The sequence below is a fragment of the Salvia hispanica genome, chromosome 4 (genome assembly GCF_023119035.1).
Source record: "Salvia hispanica cultivar TCC Black 2014 chromosome 4, UniMelb_Shisp_WGS_1.0, whole genome shotgun sequence".
Lineage (NCBI taxonomy): Eukaryota > Viridiplantae > Streptophyta > Magnoliopsida > Lamiales > Lamiaceae > Salvia > Salvia hispanica.
Window position 1 is genome coordinate 32,150,816 of NC_062968.1, and position 24,807 is coordinate 32,175,622.

General features: G+C 37.2%; 3 protein-coding genes across 5 annotated transcripts; 2 read left to right on the forward strand and 1 right to left on the reverse strand.

The window, feature by feature from the left end:
• Positions 1 to 481: 481 nt before the first annotated feature.
• Positions 482 to 2,275, forward strand: LOC125218333 (protein transport protein Sec61 subunit beta-like). The gene is made up of 2 exons (XM_048119984.1): positions 482 to 616; positions 1,795 to 2,275. Exon 2 carries the CDS (start codon positions 1,815 to 1,817, stop codon positions 2,067 to 2,069), a length of 255 nt encoding a protein of 84 aa, XP_047975941.1. The 5' UTR covers positions 482 to 616; positions 1,795 to 1,814; the 3' UTR covers positions 2,070 to 2,275.
• Positions 2,276 to 8,924: 6,649 nt separating this feature from the next.
• LOC125220018 (transcription factor UNE10-like) lies at positions 8,925 to 11,121 on the reverse strand. Of its 2 annotated transcripts, none has more exons than XM_048122128.1 (6): positions 10,901 to 11,121; positions 10,382 to 10,817; positions 10,043 to 10,144; positions 9,782 to 9,847; positions 9,224 to 9,535; positions 8,925 to 9,132 (listed from the first exon to the last, which is right to left on the reverse strand). In XM_048122128.1, exons 1-6 carry the CDS (start codon positions 10,954 to 10,956, stop codon positions 9,046 to 9,048), a joined length of 1,059 nt encoding a protein of 352 aa, XP_047978085.1. In that variant the 5' UTR covers positions 10,957 to 11,121; the 3' UTR covers positions 8,925 to 9,045. The 2 variants fall into 2 exon arrangements, with proteins under 2 accessions (XP_047978085.1, XP_047978084.1); XM_048122127.1 differs by having other exon boundaries at positions 8,925 to 9,135; positions 10,901 to 11,115.
• A 9,950-nt stretch (positions 11,122 to 21,071) lies between these two features.
• LOC125217918 lies at positions 21,072 to 23,218 on the forward strand. 2 transcript variants are annotated; one of them, XM_048119494.1, is made up of 3 exons: positions 21,121 to 21,205; positions 22,032 to 22,062; positions 22,192 to 23,218. In XM_048119494.1, the coding sequence occupies exon 3, from the start codon at positions 22,412 to 22,414 to the stop codon at positions 23,081 to 23,083; it is 672 nt and encodes a 223-aa protein (XP_047975451.1). In that variant the 5' UTR covers positions 21,121 to 21,205; positions 22,032 to 22,062; positions 22,192 to 22,411; the 3' UTR covers positions 23,084 to 23,218. The 2 variants fall into 2 exon arrangements, with proteins under 2 accessions (XP_047975450.1, XP_047975451.1); XM_048119493.1 differs by having other exon boundaries at positions 21,072 to 21,205; positions 22,032 to 23,218.
• Positions 23,219 to 24,807: the final 1,589 nt, after the last annotated feature.

Here is a 24,807-nt window from a genome sequence, read left to right on the forward strand (position 1 = left end):
TGAATACATAATTGACTAAAGTATTAAATGATATTGTTTAAATAGTCGCATGTTTTGTTTAGGGTTTAGTTCGCATGCAAGTTTCGTTGCCGAAAGTATACATAATTTATCCCAAACCATAGATTATGAGACAATTAATACAAATATCAAAGTAGTAATATTACAATAAATAACTATTTTTGAAAATTGCAGGATAGACGTGAATTAATCCAAACTTTATAATTTTTTTTTGCCATTTACCCATATTTATATTAGTCAATTTTGCGACTAAGTGTACTTTTGAATATATATTCGCGTAGTATTAATTTAGCAGTAAGAATATAGTATTTCAACATTCCAATTTTTAAGATCGTAAATTTATCTTATTTCCTTTTCTCTTCATTTGACTTTAAATAAGATTTAATTTTAAAATTCACTCTTATTTTATTGAAAATATATTATATAGTTACTACTTTCTTATAAAAATTCGGATTCGGATAATAATCAACATTAATTAAGGTCGTTTATATAAAGCAGTTGAATACAAAAATAACACAGGACAATTTCCGATCCGAAATTTGAGAACCCTAGAGAGAAGCCCCAATTCGACCATTACTTCGTCTTCAACTTGTGAAAGGTAGATCTTAAGAATTGCATGCGCAGATCTTGTTTTCTCTAAGAACATATTCGTTCAAATATTTCCGTGAGCTGAATTTAATTTTTTGACTGGATACAATTCAGCAATTCATCTATCTGTTTTCTTTCCGGATGATATATTTATGTTATACGGATTTTTAGTTTGAAGATTATTGCATTGTATCGATCTATATGATTTGTTTCGTATCTCAATTCTGAAGTCGGGGTTCTGGAAGCTTATGGTAAATTCGTGTCGGATCTGTTGCCTTTCCCTTTCTCCTTTATTTGATGATTTGATTCGTTATGCAGAGCTTTTGTTTTTCATGGCAAAGAGTTGAAAATTGGTTTTCCTGTTGTGTTGTTTTGAAGGGGGAACCAATCCTTTGAGTTCATCTCAGAATATGAATAAAACTTTTTAGGCCACCGTTCATCGAGATGAGACTTATCTCCACGCTTTGACTTAGGATAATTCATCTCAGTCTCAAACAAGATAACTTGATTGAATTTTTACTTTGCAGTATCATTGCCATTCTATAAATGTGTTGTTCAAATTAGTAATAGGATTGCTGAAAATTGAACCATGAATTATTTGAAAAAAATCTTTAATGGCAGAGTTGAAGCAGAGTTACTCTAGTACATACTGATAATCTCAGCTTGATCTGGGGAATTATCAGACATTGAGCTGTTTTTAATTTAGAGCTTTTTTTATTCATTGTGGTAAATTCTCACTTATGGGTTTAGTGAGAATTTATAAGCAGGCACAACAACTTAGCAACCTGAACAACAGACGGAATTTCCCATATTGCATTTGGTGTCATACTTAATTTAATTCTTGGGTTTTCAATAGGTTTTTGAAGATATGCAATTGCTTTTATGAGTTTATCTATAGTGATATAGTAACTTAATGGTTTTTGGTATGCACCATCTTATTGGGCTATATCCGAGGAAGTGCCCACGAATACCATCAAATGCATCTGCTTGGAGTCTGTCTATAGTCCAAAATATAGAAGTTGGATGCTAAAATATGCCTTGGGTGCATCCTTGCTTTTCATTTTATAATTTTTTATTTCTTTTCATTTATCTTATTAACTTGCTCTAATTTCTGTGCTTCATGGCATCTATTCTTGAATGGTCTTCTCTGTTTTAGTTTGAACTTTTGGCTGTGGTTTGGTTTTGAAGGTTGAGATTTGGGTGAAGAAATGGCAACCGGTGGAGCTGCACCAGAACGAGGAAGTGCAGCTGCAGCTGCAGCTAATCTTCGTAGGAGAAGAACAGGTGGAGGTGGAGGTGGTGCGGCTGGTGGAACTAGTGGAACCATGCTTCAGTTTTATACAGATGATGCCCCAGGGCTTAAAATTTCTCCAAACGTCGTTCTTGTGATGAGCATTGGTTTCATAGCTTTTGTTGCTGTACTTCATGTTGTGGGCAAGCTCTACTTAGTCCGCAAAGACTAGAATGTGCTGTTCGTCTACATACTGAATTCGGGACATGGAAAAACTACTTTATGTTTATTTTATTTTTATGTTGGGTGAACTTTGAGATCAGTCCGTAGGAAAAGCGAAGTTTTTGAGCTGTAGCTTTGTCGAAAAGCATGTCTGAATAATTTCAAATCTTCTTGGTTGATTCGTGATATTAAAGTAGCAAATGAGATTGATTGCCACTTGCCATGTGTTTGTCACAATTTCATAATTTCATGGCTGCTTGAATCGATCAATTATTTCCTTGTAGGGAATAACTGAATGAGTATGATTGTACTGAATGAATCATCCCAATTCGACTAAAGTCAAGCCTGACATATGTACGGATCACTTATCCTCTACAAAATATCCAAAGACATCATAGGAAAATTTACTTAGGCATTAGTCTCGCATCGGTCTTCATTGCGGAGGGAGGGCGATTCTCCCTCGCCTCCGCCTCCCCACCGATAAATCGCCCCAGCCAATAGCCATGGGCTCCGCATCGGCCCTGCGATGGGCCTCCATTGCAGAGGCAGGGCCGATGTCGGAGCCGATTTTGCATTTTTTATTTTATTTTATTACTTTCTAAATATACCACATTCCTCCATTTCACACATTCACTCTCATCATTTTAACCCATTTCATTTCACACATTCATCTCTAGCAAAATGAATCCCAGTGATGACAATAATTCCGGCGAAAACCAGTTTACTGGCCAAGGAGGTGGGTTTTTGAACCTACTAGCGGGAGAAAACCTGTTCAGGTTGGGAACCCAATCATCACAGTTTCTGATGGGTTCATTTCAGATCACGTCTCAAGAAGGTCTACCTCTTTTCCACGGCACCCAATACGCCGGCTTCTCCCAAGGCGGCTACGTCGGTGTTGGTAGACCGACGAACACATCGAGTTTCGGCAATGATGTCTACCGCCCAACGATGAGCCCAAGCGCGTTTGGTACTCCCGGGATTGACGAATCCACTGTTCCGTTAAGCAACTTTAACTTTAGCACCGACGAGTATGGGGTGTCCGATATGGAGTCATCTCCTCCTAGGACGAAGGCGGCGGCGAAGGCGAAGGGGAAGAGGAAGGAGAAAGTGGAAGCCAAGTCTTCTGAAGGTGGGCAGGGTGGGTGCACAAGGAGTACCTCGATTGCTCTTGCTCGTTGTTGGGCAGATATCTCTGAGGACCCAATTGTAGCCAACAATCAGGGTGAGGACGGTTTCTGGGGACGTATCACGCAACGATACGAACAAGTCAAGCCCGATGGAGCCCTGACACACAAGCCCGGCGATCTACGCAAGCATTGGAAATGCATGGTGTTCGAGTGCACTAAATTTCACGGTATCTACGATGGCCACTTGCGGAAAATGCGTAGCGGAGAGAGCGAACTCTCCGTCAGAGATTTGTCGCTGAAGGAATTTAGGGCCACTATCAACTCAAAAGGATTCAAGTACTGAGATACATATTAGCATCTGAAGGATTTTCCCAAATTCAAAACTGGTATGTCGGAGGCGTTGTAGACGAGATCGGTGCGGACACGCCTGACTCTATCCGGGAGCTATAACAGCTGCGGAGCGGAGCCAATAGACTTGTCAGAGGACCAATCGCCCATTGAGCCTCCTCCTCAGCGCCCTATAGGCGTGAAAGCAGCGAAGGCGCTAGCAAGGAAGGGGAAGGAGAAGGGGAAGACAGAGTCCAGTGGAACGGATGGTCAATCCGCACCAGTCCAGGCTGACAATGCATTGGGTCATGCCGCCTTCGCACAATCGATGGTGGGCCTCTACAACAACATGCACATGAAATCCAAGAGCCGATCTGTGAAGAAGTCCATCTGGAACACCATCCAAGGGTTGAAGAAGAAGATGGGTCTTGACGAGGATGACGAGCCGAAACCCGATGATTGATGTGTGTTTGTTGTTTTTATCTATCTATTTTTTTTACGTAGTATGCTTTTTTTTAATGAAGTATTTTTTTTAATGTAGTACTCCCTCTGTCCCATGTTACTCGCACTTTTCATTTTAGGCCGTAAATTTGGGATTGATTTTATAGTATAATTAAATTAGAATTTTAAGTGTAATGAGTCATCACTTAATAAAAGACCTCTTAACTTAATCTAAAATATTAATTAAATGCATTAATTCTAACTTAAACTATAAATAGTGTAAAGAGTTTGTGACGAGCCGAAAAACAATAGTGCAAGTAACATGAGACGGAGGCAGTATGTTTTTTTTAATGAAGTATGTTTTTTTTTAATGAAGTATTTTTAAAAAATAAAATGAAATGAGATAAGCTCTGAGATAGACTCTGTGATGGGCCTACTAATGTGGCAGGAAAAAATGAAGATAGGCTTTGAGATGGGCTCCGGAGAAGAGCTCTTATTGCTAATGCCCTTATGAATTAGAACGACAGGTGCAACAAAGGAAAGAGGTAAAAACTAAAAACCACATCTTTGTTGACTTAAGGCTATCAAAACCATTTACAAAATCTATTCTACTGGTACGTCGAAATTATAAAAATGTGTATTTTGAAACAATGATAAAATAAATAGATGTTACAAAATCAAAAAATTACAAAAACTATATCATTATATACTTTATTAATGATCAAAACATGAGTTAAATGCTCCCTCCATCCATTAAGTATATCATTTTATGCTCAACACAAATTTTAATAGTTAATATAAAAAATAAATCCAAAATTAAAATATATTGAAATTGAATAAAAAATGGCAAAAAACTGAAAAAAATTGATAGTATGGCAATAATAAAATTGCGATAGTTGAAGTGCTTATTGGAATTGGATGTCGCACTACTAATTCAATAACTATACAACTATTATAATACTACTAATATTTATTTTAAAATAAAAATTATTGTATAGAATCTTAATTAATATTTGAAAATCATATACCATAAACTTGGAAGTTTAGAATAATGGGTCATATTCTAATGCTTATAGCACCTTAATCAAAAATCAAGACCAAATCTCCATCCTTAGATTTTAAAATGAGTGGATGAGATTAAATTTTACGAATCTCAATAAATAGTAGACAAAATATCAACAAAAGGGTAATATCGTCATTATGTTATCATATGATAATTTTCGTGAATGTTTTTTTATATCAACATAGTGTATTACAAATATCAACAATATGAAATAAGAATATCAACACTAGTACAAGAAAATATCAACACATATTTATTGAGACTTTTACGTGGTTTTATTGAGATTTTTACATGGTTTTATTGAGATTTTTTGATGTATTTGTTGATAAAAATCTGGTTATCAACATTTACGAAAACTAAAATAAAAAATATCAAATTTCATCATCCGAACATCGTCGGAACATATGCAATTGAAATCTCGTTGGAATCCTTATAAAATTATCTTTAATCTGTATATTTTTTGCGAAAAAATAATTTAAATCGAGAGAGTTACGTAAATTTAAAGTTTTATGATTTTAATGAGAGAAAATTGACATTAATACTCTCTAATTTTATTTATTAATTTTCTTAATTAAAAATATAATTCATGTGGTATTATTTCAACCATTAGATCTTCTATTGTAATAGTTAAGATTTAGTCTTAGTTTAGAATTGCTAATTAGTTAGCAATTGATCACTCCCCTAAAATAACGTACCCAAATAGTTATTCTTAACTAATGCAAAAAAAAGTATGGACAATTAAAATTGGGTGGATCATAGAAACCCACGACAAGACTCTCCGCGAATCATAGAAAAATAATTTGAGTTGAAAATGACAATAAATTTTGTGTTTGCCTTTAAACAAACATTCCATGTTAATTGGATATGTTGTAGTTGAGTCGTCAGATCGAATAGGCATACTCATCGTATAGTAGTTGATTAGTTTTGCACAATAATCATTGGCTCATTGATATGATGATAATCAGTGCAAATATTCTATATTTTAAATTAATAGTTGCATTTACTGTGACACTTCAAATTTATGTGTACGGTGAAAAAAAAAATCAAACATAGGTCTTACAACTAAATTCATCATCCTCCTTGTACAAAAATATGATCACCCAGTTATCTATACAATATATAAAAGGGAAGTTTTGAGAGGTTTTGAATAATCAATTTATGCTTGGGGACGTAAATGCAATTAATATAAAATTAAGAAATTAAATTCTACCCCCTCCGTCCCCGATTAAGAGTCACACTTTGACCGGGCACGAGTTTTAAAAAATATAAAGAAAAATTGGTTGAAAAAGTTAGTGGAATGTGAGACCCACTTTTTTTATATTGATTTTATAATAAAATGTGAGTGAAGTGAGTTAGTGGAATGTGAGATCTACTTACTATTTATTTATGGTAAAAATGAAGTGTGACTCTTAATTGGGGACGGACCGAAATGGAAAAGTGTGACTCTTAATCGGGAACGGAAGGAGTAATAAGTTGTTGGAGATTTAGGGATTACAATAGATAAACTAGCCGGGCGTAATACAACCCAAGAAGAAATACAAATGGAAACTGAAACGAAATTACAGTGGAAAACTCGAAACAAATAGATCGTAAAGGAATTAGCCGAGTCGAGGAGGCCTCTTTCCGCAAGACGAGATACGCCCCGGTAGTGCTCTTCGGATTGGCGTTTCGTCCCCAAAGATAAAACGGCTACGTCTCTAATGAAGCGGCACCGCAATCAACAGAGCTCCGGCGAACTGGATGGAGGAGAGTGCAGAGCTTCGACAGAAGAACTATGCGAGAGGGAGGAGAGAGTGTATGGATGCAGAGTGTGGATTCTAGTTTCTGATGTGGAGAATGCTAGAATGGCTAGCCTATTTATAGGCTCGGTCCTTTGTAGGGGTCAACGCAGCCTTGATGGCTGTCATCAATGCCAGACCGTAACGGTCGTCGGTTCTGAGCTGTAACGTTCGGGCGTTACGAGCCGTTACACGCTCAGAGCTAGAGAGGCCGAGTCTAGAAGCTTCTAGATTCGTTCACGACGTGGACTATCACGTGTCAGCCACGTTGGCTTACCGCGTCATACTGACGAGGTGGCATCCCGCTTGGCTCGCTGACGTGGAAACGGTGGTGGTCTACAAAGAACTAGACCCACTAGACTTGGGCCAAGCCCGCAACTAGGCCCAAAGAACACATCGGTGTTGTCCAAGTCCAAGTCCAAGGGCACGGGCTCGCGGCGGGGCGGGCGGCGCGCGCGTGTGGGCTCTTACAGCCCATCTTAGTCCACTATAATTATTACATGTAATAATCCTTCTTATTAAATACTAGTTTAATAAGGTTGTAACTTACAATGTGGGATAATTAACTCTCTTAATTATTCCCTAAGCTTCTCTCATAGCTCATTAAGTTTGCAATTTTGTACAACTTTAATCTATTATTTCTCACTCACCAGGAATCGGATTTGAGAAAATAAATATACCACGGTCATCTACTCCGAACGTAGATCGACACTATATTATTTAAATTCACAAAATTAAATATCTCGTTGAAATTATAATTAGTCAAAGTTCATTGACCGGGCATAGATTCCAATATAAATATATAATATAATCCTAATATATAGGTTTCACACGTTTCTCTTAGTGGTGTAGATTAGTTTTCTATATTTCATATATACATGAGTGGGTGTAGATTAGTTTTCTATATTTCATGTATACATGAGTGAGTGGAAGGTTATCAAAAATATTTTGATTCAATTAGCGCTGATTCAACCGTCTGGTTTAGCCTAAGCTGGAATTACATATTAAAATGTGGCAATAATTCCCAAATGCCCATGACAGCAATATCTTCCATAGGAAACAAGGTATCCAAGCCTTGCTGCGACATCATCAACCTAAAGGTATTATAATAGATTATTTATTTGAGTGAAGCAAAACGAGTAATTTCATTTCTTATCCTCCAACACCCGTGAAACGAACAGAAAAAGGGGAAAGCTTTCTTAAAGAATTCATGAAACGAGACGCGAAAACAACTTTCATTGACATTATCGTGGCTATTCTTCTTCCTCTATTCTAATTAATATTTATCTTTCTAATTAATATTATTTTCTTTAATTTGATAGTATACGATTACTACTATATTTATATTTGATTTTGGTGAAATTAAAAGGTTGAGTTTTGGATTTGCTTGTTATTGACGCTTTGGTTACATTCATGGAATCATTTATGCTATATATATTAACACCCGATAGACATATTTACCTTCATCTCTCATTCTCAGGTAAATAAATATTTTTATTCTTTATTTGTCATTTTGATTGATGTTAATTTGTAGTCAATATATCTTTATCTTCTTGATTTGGATGGCTAGGGAAGCCTCCACAAAATTATGTGGTGTGAATTGTTCGATTGTGTACTTTCATGGGTCTCATGCATTGCTTTGCTCTATGGATAATCGTTTTAATACATATTAATTATTGATTTTGTGCATTGCAAATTGATTTTTGTTCCTTATTTCATTGTAGTTTTAGGTGAGGCAGACGACTTTACCTACGAATTCTGTTGAATAGTGATGAATTGTGAAAAATTGAAGGTTTTAGTTTATAATGATGAGATTTTATAGTTAATGTAGTGTGTAAAGAAGTTTTAAAAATGATGAGTAATTATTCATTGTGTTTAATTTTTTTATTGTGATAGATTTTTATCTTCCTACTCCATGATTTAATGTTTAAACTTATATTATGTGATTTGTTTCAAATTTACTTATATTATTTGTATATATTTTTTATTTCATATAACTAAAATTGTTACTTATATTGTTCATTGTTAATATTGATTCTAATTTATTTAATTAATTTAAAATTAAAATTAATATTTTTAAAATATATTAATCTGAGCATAGAATACTAGTATATATAAACAACAAGAAGTCAACAACCCTTATCAAATGGACGTAGAACAAACACGTTTTCAATAATATAAAACAAGCCAAAAAAAAAAAGAGTTACATTCATAATTATTACAACTCCACTATTTTACATATTTTTGAAATCATTTTTTTGAGGCAGTCATCGCAGACGTTTGTTGCAACTGCTGATACATAGCTGCCAATCTGGTGTAGCCATCGACCGTCATTGGCTGCTGCAATCACAATTATTTGTCTCTTTAATCTTAATCTTAATCTTTATCATATAAATATTTGATCTTCCACTGGAATAGTAGTACTTACTTGCGGTTGAGTGGCAAAGAAGTTGGATAAAAAGTCGGGCGTGGGCGGTGGAGGCTGGATGTCCCATGGCATGAATCCAGTGGACGAGGGCATCATGGGCAACATTCCAGTGGCGCGACCGATGTCCATGACTCCCATGGGCATAGGCATGGCCATGGTTGGAGTCATCATAGACATCTGAAGGTGTTGTTGCATGGACAATGGCATCATCATATTCATGGATGGCATACTCATCCTACTCATCATCTGCACTTGTGCTTGCAATTGTTTCATGTAATCTATTACTTCATCCAACATTGACGCCTTATCCGTCTGCAACCATTAAACCAAATTAAATTAACACACCTAAATTGAGGCTTAATTTGGTTGGTACTAACAAATAATTTAACTTAGATTTTCTCTCCTTCTGATGGGGAACGTTGTCGTTGCCAACTAAGTAAGAATTGTCGGTATGCAGTTGTCCATATACATGATAACATGAAGACTTTCACACATTTTTTTTTCCTAATTTATTTTGATAGTATATGTTTGAGTTTAAAAGTCCAACCACCTTCATACCTTGCTGGAATTGGGGACCAACTTCTGCAATGTCTTCATTCTTTCATTAATTTTGTCCCTTCTTCTCTGGACACATTAATGAATTCCATAAGTATGCATATACATCATTTATTTATAGTACTAGTACTATTTTAATTTTATTAGCATACAGCCTAATAAAGGAAAATGCATAGGAATTCAAATTTTAGAAATAAGCAACAAATATTAAACACATGGAACTTAGAATACGGAAATTAATAGAAAAGTGGAAGAAAAGCTTACTCTCTCAGACTGGTTATGGATGGCAGCTGCCCTAACTTTAGCTGAAATAATTGATGATTTTCCAATTCCCAATTTTCTGTTGCTTTTTTTCCCTGCCTGCCTCTGCAATAAAAAAAAACAACAATTTAAGATATAGTAATCATATTTATATTTTGTCGAAATAAAGAGAAAAATAAAAATATTGTTTCTTGATCTTCAACAGATTCACATGAATAATTTTTAAAATCATCGCACGTTTATACGATATATAAATAAAGTTTTGCAGAATTTTATTTGATTCGAATATTACAGGAAATTTAGAATGGATAAGATATGTAGAAAAAGAGAAGCGGAACATGCCTGTGATCCGCCGTAGCAAACGGTTTCGTGGTCCTCGGCAGAGGTCTTGGTGCAATCTTCGCCGGAGCTGGTGTTTTCCGGCGACCATAGGGAGGCTGCGAATTCTCTGTCGCAAGAATCAAGCAGGCTGTCTCTCCCGTCGCTCGTGTAACTCGCACGTGCCAAGCCGCTGCACGATCCCACCGTGTTCTCATGCTTTTCGTTGTTGCACGGCACCAGGGCGTCCATGCTCGCGGCGGCGGCGCCGGCGCCGTGGTCGAGCCAAGGAACCAAGGCGGCAGATTTGGCGTGGGGGAGGCTGAAGGTGGCTTGGTCTACTATGGACTCTAGCGTGTCGGCGCCGGCGCCCTTGTTGTTGAGAGCGCGCGGCGCGCCCAGGCCGTACATGGCCAGCTGCCCGTTCTCCCATGCTAGCTCCGCCACTTCGTACTCCAATCTGTGTTCATTAATTAAGCGTCACTAAATAATTTTTTATAAAAAAACACTATATAAATTATTGCGGCATGAAATGGGAATTACGAGGGGGCATCTGTGGCGAAGGAATTGGATGATTTAGAGCGGGAGGAGTGATTCATTTCGACAAAATTGGTTTTTTCTAGAATGGTTATGCAGTTTCATCATAGTATATCGTATATATATCAAGTTGTGATATTATTGAGTTATGTAATAATATATGTGGTGTGGATTGGAGGGCATATTTATGATTCATAAGATAAGAAACAGCATAATTTGAAAGAGATGCTCATTGGTCACCAATACAGAGTTTGTCACTGCAATTCTGCGTCTGTCTATATGTGCATCAGAGATAAATTATGTGTACATGGGTGGGGTACGTATTAAGCTGCATTAAATTTCTAATTATTGTTTATTAGGCTATTTCTATATTAATCTAGTCCCTAAAGTTTACACCTTTTTATTTTAGGAAACTTTATACCCCCTCCGTCCGATCCCAGATAGCATACGCATATGTATAGAATAGAGAGGAAGTATCATGGAGTGTAATCAAATACTTTGTCCTATTTTTCTATTTCTATCCGTTTCACAAAATATGTCTCTTTTTTTTTAGTGGATTCTATATTACACTAACTCATTCATACTCACATTTTGTTATAAAGCTAATATATAAAAGTAGGACTCACATTCCACTAATTTTTTCAATCATTTTTTATTATATTTCCTAAAACATGTGTCGGATCAAAATAAAAAAATATTTGGGGGATGTAAGGAGTAATAACATATCAATACAAATTTTTATTGATAAGCTCACAATAAATGTTTATATTTTTAATATAATATATTGATTTAGTCAGCAAGTATGAGCATTAAATTAAAATTAGATATTACACTAACACCAAGTACCCATGTATAGTGGCGGATCTAGGGGGTAGGAGGGGGCGATCGCCCCCTTCGTGCGACTATTTTTTTCTTTATCGGGAGGTAAAATTACCATATCCGCCCCCTTTGTTTGCCTTTAGCGTCGTTCTGAACAACGAAAAAAATAGTCATGTCCGCACTAAATGAAGCTACTACTATATATTCTGCCTCCTCCGTTTTCGGATCCTGAATCCGCCACTATCCATGTAGATGGAGTATACACAAGAATGCACGACCACGATATGTGAACTATGTTTGCTTACTTTTGACTTTTCCGAGTTTTAATTTCATTGTTACTATACGCAAAATCATCTATTCATCATAAATGTTGGTGGGGCTTTTTTTTTTATTGGAGTGTCCCATTGGCCGACTTCCGTTTTGGAAAACAATTAGACTTAAACGATTGCTTCCAGATTATATTCATCTTACGATCATGGTCTAATTTAATCTAGGATAAAATTTATTATCATACTCATCACTATGATTTATTATACCTAATTGGACAAAAACTCTATGTTGTGATTAGAAATTTTACATTGATTCTATTTTTCATATAAAAAATATAAAAAAATATAAAAATAAAAATAGTCCTATTAATTATCATATGATTATCTAAATTGTGAAATTTGATAGATGCATTTTAACGAGTGAGAATTGACCATCTTAGATCATGTAATAATTAAATAAAAGAAGATAAGATTCGTATGGCCAAACCCTAAATTCTTTGACAACATCACCACCATCACTATTAGTCGGTGACTGTGGATAAATTCTTTAGGGCATTTACGAAAATTCTCCGTTTTGAACGATGCTATGTTAGGAAATTGAAATTATATATTATAAAAATATAATAATCTCATACTAGTGTTTATGAAAAAACTGAAATCATTATATAAGTTTTATGAGTTTTTATCATTAATTGGGATTTTAGAATGACACCCATGCATTTCTATCATGGTATCAGAGTAGATAAATAATTGATATTTGGGCTTAAAACTAGGGCCAGCCAGTTATCCAAACTAATCAGGAAAAAATTAGGTAAGTGGTCCAACCGATCATAAAAGGTTTACCTTGAAACTAAATATTCTCTCTGTCACAAGGTAGTTGAGTCGTATTCCTTTTTGGATTGTCCCAAGATAGTTTAGTCATTTCCTTTTTCAACAAAAAATCTATCTTCTCTCATACTTTATTCTATCTTCATCTCTTTTACTTTACTCTCGTTGTAACCTTTACCAACTCAATTTCTTAAATCTCATGCCTAAAAGAAATGTCTCAACTACCTTGAGACGGAGAGAGTAAAAAAATACTCCATTCGTCCCACAAAAGATGCACATTTGTGGGACGACACGGAATTTTTGGAGATTTTGTTTTGTGTGTTAGGTGGAAAGAGAATATATAATATTTATATCATTATGATCGAGAACTTTTTCTAAAAATGAAAATGTGACATCTTTAGTGGAACAAACTAAAAAGGAAAGTGAGATATCTTTTATGAGAGGGAGTATAAAGTATTGCAAAAAGCCTTTACATCGATACGGGTATTATGACCTCAAACTAAGCAGATGTACGCTAGAAGATAATAAAGGTAATGAATAAGTGTTGTCTAGTGGATGACCTAAGTAGAAAGAGTGATTTAGTCTAAAAAATATGTCATTTATAACGAGGCGTATGAAGTAGTATTAAATTTTCATATCATTACATAATGTATACAAGTATACCATCTATTCTGTGAACAAAAACATTTTTAGATGGTCACAAAAATTCCCATATTTCACGTGAAGTTTGATCCCCACTATGTTGCTTTAAACTCCAACACACTTTTAGCGGGTCGGACGGCACGTGAAGTTGCAACCCTACTCACATCCTAATCCAAAAAGAAAAATGCGATTTCACATTAAATGGGGCTTCAAAGAAAAATTCAAAAAAAATAAAATATGGGATTTTAAATGATTGATGAATAATGGAAACGCTTGTACACTTAACAAGCCACACTTTCCCCCCAAAATATCGCTATATTTTTAGTCTTGGCTTTTCATTTTTTTTGTTCAAAATTGATTATGACTTATGAGACTTATTTAGTACTCCTACTATTTTAACTTTTCGGCCTGTTTAATTGTGTTAGCCTCTTTACCTGGTTTATGGAGTATTTATTAGTCTATATATAGACGTTGATTTTACATGAGACCTTCAAAATCTAATTCCCAATCTTCAAATTCTTTCACAAGATTGAAATACTTCATTCGAACTCAAAAGAGAGAAATAGAAAAAATCCACCACTTAATTAAAAACACAAATTATTTTCGCACCCCAAAATGATTTTCATCTAACATAACACAAACATGAAATTCATCGTTGCTATATGTTATAAACTCAATCATCTATACATAACAATAAGGTGGTGATCGGTTGCCAAGATAAAGTAATACCAAGATATAATCTAGGATTGAGTTGTGAGATTATTTCTTTTAGTCATAGGGGGTTAGCTAAGACTAATTATCCCATGGTTATCCATGAGTTGTGAGATTGTCTCATGAACCAAACACACTACAAATTTAATCCCGGATACAATCTTGCATACCGAACACCCCCTAACATGTGTAAAGGTGAATTGCACCAATTATCTAACATCTCTTGGCAGCAAAGAGAGGCCTACAACTTGTTTTCCTTCCTTTCTCCCTTCCAGGATATGGCTTCTGCAACGCTGATTAAACTACGTGAAGCATTCGCGTGCATGAATCTTACAGCCTGCAGGCAGAAAGCCGTGTTGAAATTGTTCGTAAAATGTAGCTAGCTCAAGGCCAGGGCACTTGTTTGCAGTAGATGTTGGTCAAATGCAGGAGGCAACTCTTTTGATAGACCTCCAGCTGCTTATATAATCAGAGAGTGCATAGTAGATAAATGGCCATCAATTACAGATGAAGAAATGGACATTATGGCTTCTGCATCATTACCAAGTGAGTATCTCTACCTAATATTCTGAAACAAGTATACCAAGGTTGTACAGGAGAACCTAAAAACAGCACATTGACATGCACATGCTTAATTTTAATATACCTTGCTTCGCTCCACTCCATAGGTGTCAGCAAGTCCTTCTATATTTGCTTCTTACTAATTCTCAATTCTAACAGATTCAATAAGGCTCCCGGGCCATGGAATTTTTGTTCGGTATCACAAAAATAATTAGATTTGCAAATATATAGAGAAAAATCCGTAGCTCCACACAAATAGCAAGATGTGAGTAATCTTATGAAAAAATAAAGGGTGACCAGCTGCCCATACTTATCCCAATCAATATGCCTTGACCTGAGTGTTGTGAGACGAAAATTCCAAATTTGAGACTTTAGCACTTCATCTTTAATAAGATTGTCATAAATTTGAAGAACAGATCCTTTTTTTGTCAAAGACACTAAACTCCACTCCAGCTTGGAAAAGTTAAATTTATGAGGCTTCTCTGATCACGCCTTTCTACTCAGATGGTAATTTGCTATTCTCTAAAAACAAATATGAGCCCCCGGATGCTTTACAGCTCTTTCTAGTATGAAATATCACAATTTCATGATTAAGAATGTAAACCGTGGTAATGATGCCATTTGTTCTTGATATCAGTCATCAGACCACCGAGTAAAATCCACAACATTATCTTGTAAATACTCTGTTCCTGTGGTCGAAAATGAACATGTTTCTTCATCAAATTTTACATCTAGGGAAGAAACACCGTTTCCATTAATTAGTTGCAAATGTTGGAAAGAAATCACAGAATTAAGATGATTCATTCTAAATTGATTGTATACCATAACTAGAATAGGATCTCCTATGATTTAGTTTTCCATATGTAAAATATCTCATGGCTATAAAGGGTGTAACCCTAGCACATATTGTAATCAAGCAATAATAATACATCTTTTCCGATCCCTATTTATTTCTTCATGGCATCAAGAGCAGGAAGAATTCTAGCTCAGAGAATTCTCATCATAGCCGTGTAATACCCAATTCTCGGCCTTTACCTTAAACCAGAAACATAACCCAAACTTTCACCTACAAAATGTCAGACTCTGAAGAGGAGAAACCAGCAGTAGAATCCTCAAAATTGAGGACAAACAAGAACGTTACCGTAGCGTTCAAATTAAACGGGAGAACTACCCGTTATGGTCGCGCTTGATGAAAGTTGCGATAGGAAGCAGGAGGGGATATTCACATATCCAAGACGACCTGCCGGAACCAAGCAGCAAAGGATATCGGGATTGGGAAGAAACCGATCTGGTAGTCTTCTCTTGGATCGTCGATAACATCGAAAATGATATTATCGCCGATTTCGCTCACCACCAAACATCCAAAGCTTTGTGGGATAATCTTGCAATCACGTTCGAAAGCAAGGCGGATCCATATATGATTTACGACCTGGAAGATAAAATAATCTATTTGAGACAGGGAAGTCTTGATCTTGAGACGTATTACCGTCGAATCCACGGATTGTGGGTGAACATTGATCGAACTCAAAAGCAACCCGTAACGTGTTGTGATAAGGGGATCGGGCAGTATCGGCAGCACGAGTGAGAAGCGACTCATCAAGTTTCTCACTGGATTGAATCAAGAGTACGACCACATCCGTCGGGAGATCCTTAAGCAACAGCCATACCCCTCAGTCGAAGAAGCCTATGGGTGGGTGAAGAAGGAGGCGGCTCGACAGAAGATTATGCCACCGGCATCCGCTCCACCCACCGGAGACTCCACTGGTGTGGGAAGCGCTGATGCATCATCGGGGGAAATAGGCTATGGATACGGAGCACAGAGGGATCGACCGAACAACCGTGGAGGCCAGCAACGACCGCCACCTGCCGGAGCCACACACCAGACCACCGGATGAAGGCCGGACAAAAGTAAATTGTGGTGCTCCCACTGTGGGAAGAACAAGCATACTAGGGAGACCTGCTTTTTCCGGGTGGGATAGCCGGAGTGGTGGGATGAGAAACAGAAGGCGCGAGCCCAAGGCAAGCTCGCCGCCGTCGGAATCGTCGATGTCGGCCAGCGACGGGAAACCCCAAATCAAAACAGAGAAGGGGTGAATGGAGGAGGAAACCAGCCAAACAACCTTCTCCAGCCAGAAATCGGCGGTGATGGTGGCGGCGGAAGCGGAATCCGGGTCGAAAACTTTGTGGAACGGGCCGGTGCGATGGAAGATCAGAATTGGGGGAGCGGCGCGATGACATGCGGTAAAGGGTTTGATTTTCAATCAAACCCTAAAAACTCCTTTTTATTAAATTGCCAACCCCAGAACTATGCTAAATATCAAAATATACCCCATTGCCTTAAATCTGAATCCCATGATTTATCTTATTGTGATAATTTGCCCAGAAACTTCAAAAATTCCGAAGTGCACCCAAAAGTTGTCCAAATTTACACCCAGAACCGTTTTGCACCTTTGATGAATATTTCCGCTGCATTTAACGTGCAAAATAGTAATAGAATAGATACAAGGGGGTGGATTTTTTATTGTGGGGCTATAGATACTATGACTCCAGAAAGAAGGGATTTTAGTGACTTTAGTGAGGTTACTAAAACTTATATTCGAACTGCGAATGGGAAACTAATTAAAGTAGCAGGGGCTGGAACTATAGAAATTTCTCCAAGTCTTCGTTTATCAAATTGTTTATTTGTGCCAAGCTTATCTCAAAGATTAATGTCAGTAAGCCATGTCACAAGAGAGCTTAATTGCACACTTCTGATGCACCCGAATTGTTGTATTTTACAGGATATTCGGACGAGGAAGATCGTTGGGCGTGGCACTGAGAGCCAAGGACTCTACTACGTGGACGGGGTAGCTCAACATGGCAGTGCAATGCTGGCTCACGGATCCACGAGAGAAGAGGTTTGGCTGTGGCACAGAAGACTAGGACACCCTTCCCATGGTTATTTTCAGCTTTTGTTTCCAAATTTTATAATTCCTAAAGACTTTTCCTGTGAGACATGTGTTTTGGCCAAGAGCCACAGACAATCTTTCAAACCTTTGAATACTCGTATGAAATTTATGTTTGAGCTTGTGCATGCTGATGTTTGGGGCCCTGCACCTGTTATTGGGGGAAAGGGTTTTAGATATTTTGTTACATTTATTGATGATTGCACTAGGATGACTTAGATTTATTTCTTGAAACACAAATCTGAAGTGGTCAAAAAATTTATCCTTTTCTTTCATATGGTCCAAACCCAGTTCCAAACCACCATAAGAATCCTACGTTCTGATAATGGGAGGGAATTCGTTAATAGTGACATGTCTGAATTTTTTAAAACAAAGGGCCTTGTTCATCAATGATGAAGTGCCTATACACCTGAGCAAAATGGGGTAGCTGAAAGAAAAAATAGAACGATTCTAGAAGTCACTCGTGCTCTATTGCTTGAATCTTAAGTCCCAACCTTTCTTTGGCCCGAAGCCGTGGCAACCTCAATTTACCTCATAAACCGACTCCCCACCAAAATCCTCAACAAAAAAACCCCTCTTGATATCCTCTCTCAACAAGCCAAAATACCTGAAGCCCTTAGTATGCCACCTAAAGTCTTTGGTTGCACTGTCTATGCCCATAGTCTCAAACATGAAAGAACCAAATTTTCACCTTGTGCTACCAAATGTGTTTTTGTGGGATACGGGGTAAACCAAAAAGGTTACCGATGCTTTGACCCGAATACTAAAAAAATCATCACCACTATAAACTGCAATTTCCTGGAAACCGAGTTCTTTTACCCACACCACCTTAGCAGTCAGGGGGAGCAAAATCCTGAAACTAATCATGGGGACTGTCTAAGTTGGTTTGTGTCACCTCCAAGCCCTTTAATTGAGGAACCAATAGAGACCATTGCGGTCATTGTCGCCGAGCACGCCTCTCCACCAGAGTCTACTCAACCACCTCCCGATCAACCTCAACCGGTATCCCAGGTATGCCCCGTACCGATTTCTGAAGAACATGTTGTAGTTGATACTAACACTGCAGAAGAAGAAGACAACACTGTCGATAGTGACACTGGGAAGTATGCTCTCCCATATCGGAGTACTAGGGGTATTCCTCCAAAACGGTATTCTCCTGAGAAAATTGGAGCAAAGAGCAGATATGGAGTTGCAAATTTTGTACAAGGGAATTTGAGTAAAATGGCACGTGCATTTGAAGCGGCACTCTATGAGGAAGAAGAGATTCCACAGACTGCTGAGGAAGCAATGAAGCACAAACACTGGAGAGAGGCAATGTTTACAGAGATGAAAGCATTGATGAAGAACAATACTTGGGTGAAGGGGAAGCTGCCAGGAGGGGTCAAAGCCGTAGGATGTAGATGGATGTTCACTATCAAACGGAGACCAGATGGCTCTGTTGAGAGATATAAGGCACGACTTGTCGCAAAGGGATACACTCAGACTTACGGGGTTGACTATGCAGAGACCTTTTCCCCAGTAGCAAAAATCAACACGGTGAGAGTCTTGTTCTCAGTCGCCGCAAACAAGGATTGGCCACTCCACCAGTTCGACGTGACCAATGCCTTTTTACATGGAGAACTACCTAAGCCCATTTATATGGCTCCCCCACCTGGTTTTTTAGATGAGTTTCAACCCGGAGAGGTGTGCAAACTCCAGAAGACGTTGTATGGACTAAAGCAGTCCCAGGGCTTGGTTCAGCCGATTCACTGAAGTGATGAAGAAGTATGACTACAGACAGAGCAACTCAGATCACACATTGTTCCTCAAGAAAAAGAATGGGAAAATCACATGCCTGATTTTCTATGTCGACGATATGATCATCACAGGGGATGATGAAGAAGAAATTGGCGAATTGAGAAAGAACTTGTTCAAAGAATTTGAAATGAAGGACCTAGGTCTTCTCAAATATTTTTTGGGAATTGAGGCTTTTAGATCAGATAGAGGGATCTTCATCAATCAGAGGAAGTATATCCTGGATCTTCTAGCAGAAGTGGGCATGATAGACTGCAAGCCAGCAGATACTCCAATGATACAAAATCATGGGCTACAGATAGTCGAAGGGGCGAAGCTCACAGACAGGGGGAGATATCAAAGACTGGTGGGCAAGCTCATCTATCTTTCTCATACTAGACCCGACATTGCATATGCTGTGGGAATAGTGAGTCAGTTTATGCACTCACCACAGGAGGATCATTGGGAAGCCGTATTACATATTGTATGGTATTTGAGGGGCACTGCGGAGCATGGGGTATTGTTTGAGAAACATGAGCACTTGGAGATTAATGGTTTTACCGATGCAGACTGGGCAGGAAACCCAAATGACCGAAAATCCACGGCAGGGTACTTCACAATGGTAGGGGGAAATCTTGTTACTTGGAGGAGCAAGAAGCAGAAGGTGGTGGCACTTTCAAGTGCTGAAGCAGAGTTCCGTGGAATCAAAAGTGGCCTCACTGAAATATTGTGGTTGAAGAGGCTTATGACAGAACTTGATCTTTATGTATCGAAACCGTGCATACTGTTCTGTGATAACAAAGCTGCGATCAGTATCTCTGAAAACCCGATCTAGCACGATAGAACTAAACATGTGGAAGTCAACAGACACTTTATCAAGGAGAAACTTGAAGCCAAGATTGTTCAATTCCCATATATGAAGTCGGAGGATCAACTGGCAGATATTCTAACCAAAGCCGTGAATGCGAAGTCTTATAGAGAAGTACTAAGCAAGTTAAGTATCGGGAATCCGTTACTTAACTTGAGGGGGAGTGTTGGAAAAAAAATCACATAATTAAGATGATTGATTCTAAATTGATTGTATACCATAACTAGAATAAGATCTCCTATGATTTAGTTTTCCATATGTAAAATATCTCATGGCTATAAAGGGTGTAACCCTAGCGCATATTGTAATCAAGCAATAATGGAGTACATCTTTTCTGATCTCTAATTATATCTGCAGCAAACACCATTTTTGGAGACGCAAGTTAAGCCATGATATGAGCTTTCAGACTCAATCACTCACTAAACACCACTGCCTGTCTGGCTCCATATGCAAACTTTGTTTTCTTTGTTAAATAAAGATCCAACCATATTAATAATTAAAGTAAAAGAAAAAATTATAGTAAAATAATCTAATAAAATAAAATAAAATGACTAATATAAGAATATAATGAGATAGTAAAAATTTGTACACGGATGGATGTAATGATAAAAGAAATACTCATATTAGTATTTTAACATAAATCACGTTAAGCATATATGAATATATAGATGGTAGTAGTTGGTTTTATTTTTCTGATTTCAGGTATCAAATGTAAAATACCATCCACTAATAATAATATTAACTACCGAAAAGGTGGAGGGTTAATCCATTTAAAAATCTGTCCAGAAAAAATAATTTCCTACCACTCCTCAAAATTTACGAAATCCCACTGATTTAGGTAGCGGCTGATTCTACACATTTTATCTCAAATCCCATTGCACTTTGCCGTTCCAAGGTACTCCTACTACTCTCAGTTCAATTGTTTTTGTGTTTAACCCTAAATTAAAGAAGACTAATCAGGGTTTACACATTCCGGTGCTTGTTATCCTATCTGAACCGATCATCGGCCCCTCCTTCGTGTTTATCGAATTGAATAAGAAATTATTCTTCTCTGAGTTTTTTGCGTCTTCGGAATTTTATGTTCTATGATGTTACTGCTTTCTTCATGCTTAATTTAATCTCTGGTTTAAGAAGAGAAATATGTCAGTCTCTTGTTGCTTTGAAAATAGTACGGTACTCCATGATTTGTATGTGTGTCAGTGTGTAAAGTGTAAACAAACTGTCTTTCTGGTGATTTTGGTGTGTCACAGCAGTAGATTCTGATTAGTGAAAGGTTAATCGAGTTTAGTCTTGTATTAATAAGGTTTTATTAGCATGAGGTTTGATCGCTCTTATTCATTGAAACTCCTGTATCAAGATCAGGGAAGGGGCTTGTTGTGGAGAATAGTGTCTTCTTAGCTGTAAATAAGCTACCACTAGATTTTGGCATATGCATATGACATGGTTATGGATGTTGAGGGGTTGCTTCACCTGTGCTGTTGTAAATAAGAATAGCTTTAGTTTAGTTGAGTTCGTACGAAGCGTCATGTCGTTTAGAATGTGTAGGTATAGTTCTTGGACACAATTGGCGCACGACACTAAGCATGTGAGCTTGAACAAACTTACAGATTTTGAATATTCACATTTATGATTCTTGTATCATGCTGTCGGTTGTCCATGGGTGTTCGTTTGTTTTGAAGATCTCGCTTATTCTCTAAAATGCTTCTTTTTCTTCTACTTAGGTAACTGGAAGCCGAATTCCAAGCTTTGTCTGTAAGATTCATTTGTGAACCTCATCATGTCATTGTTTACCCAGTCTCCATCCAGTAATCCAGTACATTCTGTTTCCCAATTGCATCATAGAACCCCTAAATTATATAAATCTCAGAGTCTGTTTGGCAGATGTAACTTGCCATATGTTAGCAGCGGTCTTCGGATCATTTGTTGTGCTAACACATCTCGATGGGAACCACCTCCAGTAACATATGTTCCGGAGAAAGAAGGTCCACTGCTCAAAGAGACTAGCAATATCTTTGAAACCATCACTTCTTCTAGTGAGGCAGCTGAAGCTTCAATAACTAAGACGGAGCATCAACATGTGGATGCAAATAAGCAGCCTGTTATGCAGTTCCACTACCTTAGGCAGCCTCTATGGCTTCTTGGCCCCTTGCTTCTCTTGGTGACCGGCGTTGTGCCCACCTTGTGGCTGCCAATATCATCTATTTTCCTTGGCCCCAACATAGCCAGCCTTCTATCCCTTACCGGACTGGACTGCATTTTCAATCTTGGCGCGACCCTGTTTCTCCTTATGGCAGACTCCACCGCTCGTCCAAACAAGGAGAGTGAAGGTTGCAGCAGCAAGCCTCCTTCAAGTTACAGTTTCTGGAACATCATTGCAAATGTAGCTGGATTCATCATTCCCTCGGTGATGTTCATTGCTTCCCAGAAAGGATTGCTTCAGCCTCAGCTGCCTTTGATCTCATGGGGAGTGCTCTTAGGCCCTTACTTCCTGCTTCTGTTGGTGCAACTGCTGACGGAGATGCTGACTTGGCACTGGCAGTCACCGGTGTGGTTGGTGACACCGGTTGTTTATGAGTCGTATCGACTGTTGCAGCTGATGAGAGGGCTGAAGCTGGGGGCAGAGGTCGGGGCACCATCGTGGACGGTGCACACGCTTAGGGGATTGGTGTGCTGTTGGGTGCTGGTTCTTGGGGTGCAACTCATGAGGGTTGCTTGGTATGCTGGTTTTACTGCTCGTGCTTATCAACAACAGTCTGCTGAGGTTGGATCATGAACTGGTATTTATGTGGCAGAAACCACATTGTATAATAGTCCCTTAGTTGTTTCATCAATTATGTATTAGGTTCAATATTGCAAACCAAACTCATATCATGACTAATAAATTAATAATAGGCTGTCATCTTAGAAATCCAAGGGAGCCCCCATGTATCATGTATATTGTATATTCATGTTCATATTAACTAGCCACTAATTGCCACCTCTAAAGTGAAGTCAAAAAAGCGGCCCATAAATCTTGTCTCGACTATCAAGAGTTATCATTATCATAAAGAGAAATAGGGAAAAGTTTTGATGATAGCATACCCATCTGTCACGTTATTAGTCCAAATACGTAACCACTATAATTCCCTTGGCAAGTGCTAGAAGAAGTCGCCCACCCAAATTAAAAAATAAAAATAAACATTGTACTATCTATTTTCTGATATGCACCATTACACCTTATAGACTATAGTTATAGTAATCATATGCAAAATGTTTCTTACAAGAATAATAATTATTAATTGATTAATACTTTTAATGTTTCTTAGTAAATAAGTTTAACTAATGTGGAGTATATCACAATTAAGAATAAATTTTAGGGTATATGTCAAATTGTTAAACTAATATATCTATATTTTTTGAATAGTTCACGAACTTAATTTAATTGTGATTGAACTTTGCCATTTGAGTTAGAATGAACTTTTCTCAAATATATTGAGTTTAAATAAGTCGCAAATAAATACTACTCCATATTCTACTCCAGGCAGGTCATTTATTCAGTCTGTGGGGTCAACTGGAACCAAAATAAATTTAAAAAAAGCACAAAATGGGTTGGTTTTGGCTGGACTCATCAACACCCTTAAATTAATGCTCTATTATTATAAATTTATAATTATCATCCTAAGGTCCGCAACAACTTACATTTAAAAGAAATTGAATCAAATCATAGTCAATTTGTGTAAATAAGTCTCCATTTAAAAAAAAAATCCAAATATTCTTCACATAGGCATCAAGTAGAAAGGTCAAGTCAATTCGTGTAAATGAGTTTCTTTTTTTCCAAATTATTTCATTAAAAAAATATTCTTCGCCGGGTGCCTTTAATTATTCCTACTGACCCATTCCTTTTTTGTTTTTCAAAAAGGGGTTCATCATATAACATCTAAATGTAAAATTTTAAATATCTATCAGTATGTCTATAAGGCCATAATTACAGTACTTTGATCGCACGTAAAATTAGAAGAAAAAAAAATAAATTAGAAACTGAAATACTAGTAACAATGGTATAATTAGAGCATCCTCGTATGTGCTCTTAACTAAGAGCATGGAGGTGGGCCCGGACCCACTTTTATTCCTTGTCCTTAGCTAAAAGCACAATACCCACATCCGTGCTCTTAGCTAAGGACAAGCTCAAGGATCTCACTATTCTATTATTCAATTTAAATCTTTCAATTATTAAAAACATTTCTACATTATAAAAAATACATTAAAAAATAAAAATTACATAATTAAAATCCTAAAAAATAAAAATTACATAATTAAAATCCTAAAAAATAAAAATTATATAATTAAAATCCTAAAAAATAAAAATACATAATTAAAATCCTAGAAAATAAAAAAATACATAATTAAAATCCTACAAATTAAAAATTCCTATAATTAAAGCGTTATGGGGATTTTTTTGTGTTGAAGTGGGAGTATTTATAGATGAAAATGTGAATTTTGGGGGAAAAAATTGAAAAA